This window comes from Camelina sativa, chromosome 2 (assembly GCF_030686135.1).
Source record: "Camelina sativa cultivar CO46 ecotype springtype chromosome 2, ASM3068613v1".
Lineage (NCBI taxonomy): Eukaryota > Viridiplantae > Streptophyta > Magnoliopsida > Brassicales > Brassicaceae > Camelina > Camelina sativa.
Genome location: NC_141881.1, coordinates 28,523,318 through 28,532,205, shown reverse-complemented (window position 1 = coordinate 28,532,205; position 8,888 = coordinate 28,523,318). Strand labels below are relative to the sequence as shown.

At 34.4% G+C, this 8,888-nt stretch overlaps 2 protein-coding genes across 2 annotated transcripts; both read left to right on the top strand.

Moving 5' to 3' along the window:
- Positions 1–1,109: 1,109 nt before the first annotated feature.
- On the top strand, positions 1,110–4,773 carry LOC104733337 (uncharacterized). Its single transcript, XM_087470781.1, has 5 exons — positions 1,110–1,533; positions 2,124–2,180; positions 2,278–3,649; positions 3,746–4,264; positions 4,342–4,773. Exons 2-5 carry the CDS (start codon positions 2,149–2,151, stop codon positions 4,615–4,617), a joined length of 2,199 nt encoding a protein of 732 aa, XP_087326907.1. The 5' UTR covers positions 1,110–1,533; positions 2,124–2,148; the 3' UTR covers positions 4,618–4,773.
- A 1,215-nt stretch (positions 4,774–5,988) lies between these two features.
- LOC104738807 (transcription factor MYB28-like) lies at positions 5,989–8,092 on the top strand. Its single transcript, XM_010459021.3, has 3 exons — positions 5,989–6,478; positions 6,572–6,701; positions 6,883–8,092. The coding sequence occupies exons 1-3, from the start codon at positions 6,346–6,348 to the stop codon at positions 7,730–7,732; spliced, it is 1,113 nt and encodes a 370-aa protein (XP_010457323.1). The 5' UTR covers positions 5,989–6,345; the 3' UTR covers positions 7,733–8,092.
- Positions 8,093–8,888: the final 796 nt, after the last annotated feature.

Genomic DNA, 8,888 nt, shown 5'->3' with positions numbered 1-8,888 from the left:
ACAACGTTACTAAGTAACGTACGAGTCCGGATTCAGAATCAGTAGTGGCTTTAAGAACGAAACTAAATATTAGGCGTGAAGAAGTGTTTAATCATCTTTAACCAAAAAAAAAAGTGTTTAATCATCTTTAAAAAGTGTTAAATCATGATCCAAAAGGTAAAACAAAAAGATGATCAACTAAAATTAAAAAACAAAAAGAAGATCAACTTCGTGTGTGTTGTTTGACCAGAAAAAAAACAATTTCGTGTGCTGTTCGGATTAATATAACAAAAGGTATATATATATAACCGTAACAGATAACAGTGACAGCAGGAAAGAATAAACAAATTGTCGAAGAATGCTAGAGACACTAGACTGTGGTTTGGAGTAGATAACAGACAAATGAACCTCAAAAGCAACATTTTCAGAGTATAAAAAATTATGAAGCAAGTTTTCAGAGTCACTAAATAAAAAAGGGTTTGCACCTAATAAAAATTATGAAGCAAGTTGTTATAAGAACTGAAGCAATCTAAAATATTCGAACAAAATTAAGGATTGGAGATGAGTTCTCGTTTTCGAGGTAAACGAAAGTATTCAAATTTGGTTGACATTTGGAAATTGCTATGGTTTAAGTCAAAGGAAGGAAGTAAGGAACTACGATTAAGTGAAGCCTCTTCTTATGGGACCATGGTCGACATGTCACATGTATAATTGTCACATGTATAAATTGACTAGACCAAGCGGGTCTTACTGCAGGCATAAGAAGAATCAATGATTAAAATTTATGACTAAAATTTACCAAATAGAGAAAAGAAAAGGCATCAGTGACTCACAATCCAAAACTGATAAATGATAATGCAGATTGTTTCAATATGACACTCTTAGATCCTTCTTCATGTAGTCTTTTTACACATTATGGAGGTTGTGGAAACCTTAGAATTTCTAACATCAAGGTTAGTCTCCATTTCAGTCATTTAGATTTAATTATCAAATAAATAGAAAATTACTTTTGTTAATTACAAGAAAAACTATAGACAATGGAAATGAGAATATGTGAGAGGTTGTAGTAACTTGTAAGAGACGAACAATAATAGAAGAAGAAGAACAACCAAAAGTGCACTACAACAAATATGTACATTGATAGCAGACGGATATAGCTCATTTTCCGTCACTGCTATGAAAGATGAGATTTTTTTTCGCTTACTTTTTAATAGCATCTTATTAACGCTATGATAGGAAAATTATGTAGCGGGAAACAAAAGTGACTTTTGTCCGCCAATACTTAGTGAAATTATTCACTTAATCGCCAAATAAAAAAAAAACCCAAAAACTCGACACACTCTCTCTCTCTCTCTCGTTACAACCTAAGCTCAACCTAAGAAGATTTCTTCTTCTAAATTCTCTGTGTGTGCTCAAATTCTTCTAAATTTCTTATCAATTCTTCAGTTTTATCGCCGTTTGTGAAAAGCCCCAATTTCGCCGTTTGTGAAAAGCCCCAATTTCGCCCTAAATCTCCATATCCATCGCAATTGATAGCTCGAATCCATTTTTGAGGCATGTCTTTCTTCTTCCTCCTAATTTCGTTATTTGTTTCGATTATTTGTGATTTCAAACAGCTTTTGATTTCGATAAGGGTCAGATTTAGTTATCTGTTTTGTTAGGGTTCGATTTATCTAGATTTATTTCGTTATCTGTTTTTTAGGGTTCGATTATTTACAGATTTTGAGAATGTGGAGTTTCGAATCCATCTGTTTTGTTAGGGTTCGATTATTTACAGATTTGACTCAAAAATAGCTTTTGGATTTGAGTATTTGCGCCTTCATAAACTGAACGATTTTTTTTTTTTCCCAAGTGTTGGTGATTGAAATGTTGGGGAACTGAAGCTTCTCATTTCTCTGTACTCACACAACAGGTTAGTATCACTCAACCAATAGTTAAACATTATTATTACACACGAATATTGGTGATTGCTATGTTTTGTCCTTTGAGTCTGATTCGTATAAATAGTGATTAGATTAGTGAGATTTTACACAGTTAGATATTGGTTTAAGAGCATCTGTATGTGTCTGAAGTAGTGCAGTATTGTCTGAATTGTTGCTTAATGTGAGCTTTGTATAATATGTATCTCTATTTTATCTATAAAGGTTAAAATTTATATTATAACATATAATGTTGGACAAGGCATGGGTGCATCTATGCAGGTAAGGAATTATATTTCATAATTAGGTTTTATTTTGGGTTTGGATACTTTAAGATGTTCTTTTAGTTATGATTTTTTTCTTTAATTATCCATTGAAGAGCTGATCCTGGTTATAAAAGTGGAGCTTGGAAATTTGTAAGGGATGTGTCTGCGGCTTTAGGTGACATAGAAATGATAATATGTCCTTGTAAAGACTGTCGTAATGTAGTACGACAGTTAAACAGTGTTGTGGTTGAGCATCTTGTAATAAGAGGGATGGATGAGGCATACAAGGTGCATAGTGATTGGTATCATCATGGAGATGTGAAGTCAGTAGATGAATTTCAAAGTAAACCAACTCAGTGGAATGAGGAAGTTTTTGAGTTATATAAAGCTGCTGAATTTTTTGATCAAGAGTTGGCTTTTAGAGGTGACTTAGCTGACCAACCTGTGGGCGACTTAAGTGAGATTGCAGAGGGTGAGGACCAACAAGAGGATGAGTTCCTTGCAAAGATCCGGGATGCTGAAACCCCACTATACCCTAGCTGTTCAAACCACAGCAAGTTATCGGCTATTGTGACTTTGTTTAGGATTAAGACACATAATGGCTGGTCGGATAAGAGCTTCAATGAACTGCTTCAGACATTGCCAAGCATGTTGCCAGATGGTAATGTCTTTCACACATCATTGTATGATGTCAAGAAATTTTTAAAGAGCTTTCATATGGGATATGAAAAGATCGACGCATGTGTTAATGATTGCTGCCTCTTCAGAAAGAAGTTAAAGAAGCTTGATAAATGTCCCAAATGTAATGCTTCACGGTGGAAGACTAATAAGCGGACTAATGAGGTAAAGAAAGGTGTCCCACAGAAAGTATTAAGATATTTTCCAATTATACCAAGGCTGAAGAGAATGTTCAGATCAGAGGACATGGCTAAGGACTTACGGTGGCATTACACTAACAAGAGCACTGATGGAAAACTTCGACATCCAGTAGATTCTGTTACATGGGCTCAGATGAATGAGAAGTATCCTTCATTTGCAGCTGAAGAAAGGAACATACGGCTTGGGCTGTCCACAGATGGATTTAATCCATTCAACATGAAGAATAGTAATTATAGTAGCTGGCCTGTGCTATTGGTAAACTACAATTTGCCTCCTCACCTTTGTATGAAGAAGGAGAATATAATGTTGACATTATTGATTCCTGGTCCACAACAACCAGGTAATAATATTGATGTCTACCTAGAAAATGTTGGTGAGGGTCGGATTCTTTCTTCTGATCCGGATGACATAGTGAATGACTGTCGTCTTGGCCCTTATGATCTCAAAGTGTTAGTTGAAGCTGCATATAAACCAGATGCATTTCTATGGAGACCTGCACAAAAGATCTTTCATATGAAAGAAGCTGTTGGACATATAATCGCATGGCCAACTGATAAGTGTAGACTGGTAGACAACAACATCCAAATGGAAGACATTGCCCCTATGGTATTTATAATTTCTAGCAATGTGTTAGCAATGTATTACCCCTGTCTATAATGCTAATTAATTATATTGGATTTGTTTACTGATTGTGTTTAACAGGGTATACAAGGAAACAAATGTAAACTATTGGATTTGTCTAAGGGTGACGTCATTGTTGCTGAGGGGCGTTGGGAGACACAAGAACCAAGTGCGTTGGTTAACGGAATTCCTCTTGGACCAAAAGCAGTTAAAGTATTTGTGGATTCAGTAAAGCAGCCTGATACATCACTATGGAGACCTACAGCTGAAATGTCATTTCTTGAGGACTGTTTGATGGCTTACGTATCTTGGCCCCTGAGTAAGGTTGATTTTGAAAATCCCTCAACTCCAACTGGTCAGAATGCTACATCACATGCTTCTTTGTCTGCATCAAAGGCCAAGTCTGCAGCCACAGCTTCTAAGTCTGCTACAGAGTCCAAAACTTCAGCAACAGCTTCAAAGGCTGCATCGCAGGCCAAATCTGCATCTATGTCTTCTAAGTCTGCATCTGGTTCTGAGTCTCCTGTTGATGATGCAACGGGTCCAATATCACCAATAAAGAATACTTTACCATCACAGTCTCCTCTCAGGAAGTCTCCAGTAAGTGTTTTCATATGTTATGAAGTTGTTTTTGTTAATTATATGATGACTGATGGTTTATATTGTAAACATGGCAGCGCATTAATAAAGTTATTTCCAAGGAGAATAAGAAGTGCAAGTTGATGGATTTAACTGAAAAGAATAGGGTTGTGGCTGAAGGACGATGGGGAACAAATGATCCAGAACATAAGGTTCACTTTACTCGCTTGGGTTCTAATGCAGTTAAAGTGTGGATAGATGTTGTGAAGGTGAAAAATGTAAAAGTTTGGAGGCCATCCGATGAAATAGAGATTATTGAAGATGCACTTAGCTCCTGCATTGCTTGGCCAGAGAACAAGGTCATTATGTCTTAAACTGATGGTTTTATTGTGTAATGTTAAGTACTTGAGATTGCTTGTTTATTTTGGATGTTCTTGAGACTTTGATGGTAAACTGATGTTCTTGAGACTTTTGTTATGTATTTTGGATCTGAGACGTTTATTAATCAGATTTTATGAGATTTTATAAAACAGGTTATGTGTGCTATAATCACATATCAGAAAATGCTATAAAAGTACAGGTAAACGTTATGATAAAAGAATATACCATAGCACAGTAAACAAGATAAAACAGCATTTCGCAACAGCTATATTAGATATGTATAACATAGCACGAAAAATTAAATATTGTATAAATTTTTGCAAAATTATAATCTTGATAATACAGCAGTTTATTAGAGCTATGCTATAAAACTATAACATAGCACGAAAAAACAAATGTTGTATAAATTTTTTCAAAATTATGATCTTGATAATATAGCAATTTCTTAAAGCTATGTTATATTTTTATAACATAGCATACGTAATAAGTGCTATTGTATATGGGGTACATATAATAACAGTGCCCTAAAACAGCGCTCATGAAAACGCTATCAAAGACCTATGATAGCGTTTTTCTCTGGTTAACAATGTGCATATTTGTTGTAGTGGTGGCGAACAAATAGGACCCAACGCTGGGGGAAAAAAAACACGTGATGTTACATTCACCCGTCAACTCTAACTGATCAACAATAATGTTAAGGAATTGTTCCTTAAAAAATCATTAATGTAAATCACTTTCTCGCTTGACTAGTACGTACTAGAATACATAACATCTTCTTCTTTTTGCTGCATTTGCCTGCCTTTATAAAATTTATATATTTGATAGTATAGTTATTTATGTTTTATAAACCACACATGGCACATATTTAAACAATACCCAAATATTTGCACATAATACAATCGGATCCTTCCTTAGAAGTAACATAAATATAATGTATAGTTGCAAAAAGTCCATTTAGTTCTTCCCCTCCGACCCTTCATATTGGAACTATGACTCAGTTCTACAATAATAATTAAAGTAAATATAATTTTATAATTAACTTAAACTGTTTTGTCCTAGGGAAATTGAATATGCAAGAATATAGTACATTTACGTGCAGAAAATTTTAAAATATGTCATCTCTCGTATAAGTGCATTCCCCTCTAGCTAATTTAAATAGTTCAAAGTAAATAGAATTAAATTAATATAGTAATATACAACAACACCGCTTTTCAAACATTGATCTTACTAAAAAGATTACTACACTTATCTTTGATAATATTATCTATTTATATAATTAAATAATTTATTAATTACCAAAGTATCTAAAAAAGAATTTAGTATGTCTGTACGTTATATATAGAGGAGCTCGCGATCGTAAGCTCACCACTATCACACAAGTCGTTTAGTCATGCCTCTTGGTTCATCTTCACAAGCTTCTTGATAGCTCTAATTAGTAGTGTTTTGCTATTAAAAAAAAAAAAAAGATTGTACGTAAAAAAAAATGAAAACACGTAGCAGCTGTGTGGGTAGGATCCAACAACGTTTCTCAATCTGTTTAATATTCCGATGCATCAGAGTTCTCATTAACAGATCTGTTTCTTTCTTATCAAGTTAAATTCCTCTGAAGTTTTACTTTTCAAAAATATTTATATATTTCTCTATATTTTTATATATTGAGTGTTTGTGAGAGACTATATGAAATTTACCCATTATTTGGTCATATATATATCGGAAAAAAAATGTCAAGAAAGCCATGTTGTGTCGGAGAAGGGCTCAAGAAAGGGGCGTGGACCACCGAGGAGGATAAGAAACTCATATCCTACATCCACGACCACGGTGAAGGAGGCTGGCGTGACATTCCCCAAAAAGCTGGTTTGTACATGCACACACATCTATACATGATTCAATAGTTTTTTTTTTTTTTTTTTTTTAATAATAATAATGATGAAGATGGTGTTTGATTAGGGTTGAAACGGTGTGGAAAGAGCTGTAGACTGCGATGGACCAATTACCTTAAACCTGAGATCAAACGAGGCGAGTTTAGTTCAGAGGAAGAGCAGATTATCATCATGCTTCATGCTTCTCGAGGCAACAAGTACGTTTCTATGTTTATATATATAACAAACAAACAAAAAATATGTGTGCGCGTGTATCGATCCGATGGAATGTATAGTGAAATGCATGAAATAAATTTGTATAATATTTACTTTAATTTGAAGACATGATCATCATCTTAATTCTGTCTACGGTCTATCTATTCATCTACTTTCCTCTAGGTGGTCGGTCATAGCTAGACATTTACCTAGAAGAACGGACAACGAGATCAAGAACTATTGGAACACCCATCTCAAAAAACGGTTGGTTGAGCAGGGTATTGATCCCGTGACTCACAAGCCACTAGCTTCTAATTCCAACCCAACGGTTCATGAGAATTTGAATTCCCTAAATGCCTCTAGTCCCGACAACCAATACTCACGGTCGAGCTCAATGCCTTCTCTGTCTCTACCTCTATCCGGTTGCAACATAGTTTCCGAGGTGACTGAGTTAAGCAGCAATGATGGAACACCAATGCAAGGCGGCGGTACCTTGAGATGCAAGAAAATTTTCAATAAATCGAGTTCTACATCAAGGCTTTTGAACAAAGTTGCAGCTAAGGCCACTTCCATCAAAGATATATTGTCGGCTTCCATGGAAGGTAGCTTAAGTGCTACTACAATATCACATGCAAGCTTTTTCAATGGCTTCTCTGAGCAAATTCGCAGTGAAGACGATAGTTCTAATGCATCCCTGACAAATCTCGCTGAATTTGATCCCTTCTCCCAATCATCATTGTACCCTGAGCATGACATCAATGCTACTTCTGATCTCGACATGGGCCAGGATTATGATTTCTCACATTTTCTCGAAAAACTTGGGGTTGGTAACCATGACGAGGAGAACAATATGAATGTCGAGTACAACCATGATCTCCTTATGTCTGATGTTTCCCAAGAAGTCTCATCAACTAGCGTTGACGATCAAGACAACATGGTAGGAAACTTCGAGGGGTGGTCAAATTATCTTCTTGACCATGCCAATTTTATGTATGACACCGACTCAGATTCCCTCGAAAAGCATTTCATATGAATCTTCCTATCCAAGCAAAAAGGTTACAAACTATTTGAAGACGTATATCAATGGTTCTGTATCGATACGAGGCTTGTCATTTACTATAACTCGCTCCATGGAGATGTTGTGTATGTATCTAGTATTTGGGTTGGTCCAAGGTCGTCTCGTGGTTAATAGTCCCAAGTTATTAATACGGTGCTAAATAAGGGATATCCGCAAGACAAAAATAGAAAGAGGTTTGAGTTTAGGGTTTCTCTTACATTGAGAACCATTCATGTAACCTCGCGAATCTACTGAGAATCGATTTGCGCACACGGGCCACGATGTTTGATACTATAATATCGTTATAATAATAAAGCTTGTTTTCTTTATCTTAAATAATTTCGTATTAGTAGTGTCCATTATAATCATCAGTGCGGCTTATAGTCATCATTATGCTCCTTTTTGGTTTTAATGCTCTTCTTTATGATTAATTCATTTATTGACTCTTAACTTTACATGGCATGAAAATAGTGGTACTGGTACCTTTCGTTACGTTGGATTTGAACCGACCACATAACATCCCTCTTTCCGATGAATATAACTATTGTAGAATGAATAAGAAATGTTAAAAATAATGATAATTTTTTTTTTAATTGCGTAAACGAAAAAGACATTGCAAGAGAAGTGAATTTGTGTGGTCAATAAACAATTTATATATGAAAGCCAAAGATCACGAGGTGAGTTAGAGAGCTCTAATATAATTTATGATCCGACAAATTTTGTCTGAAAACAAAGTCGAATCTTAATACAGTAATAATGTAATTTTTATTACTCTACCTTGTTTCAAATTAGTTGTTTTTATTCTTTTCAGCGTATACTTTTATGTTTTACTCTTGATTAATGTTTTTTTTATTTATTTCAAATCATCAATTCATAAACTAAAAAGTAAAATTTTAAAATTTAATCCAAAATGTATTGAAAATATTAAACGAAAACTAATTTTAAAAAGAGGATAATATTTTTAATGATTTTTATAATAGAAAGTATTATGTGCATATTGTTTTTGACTATACAACGAATTTGAATTATAAATTTCACTTTTTATGTGGTATGATTTTTAGTTATTCATCTCAATATTAAAATTTTCAAACCTTAACATATTTACAAAAACATAATTTCATATCATAATGCA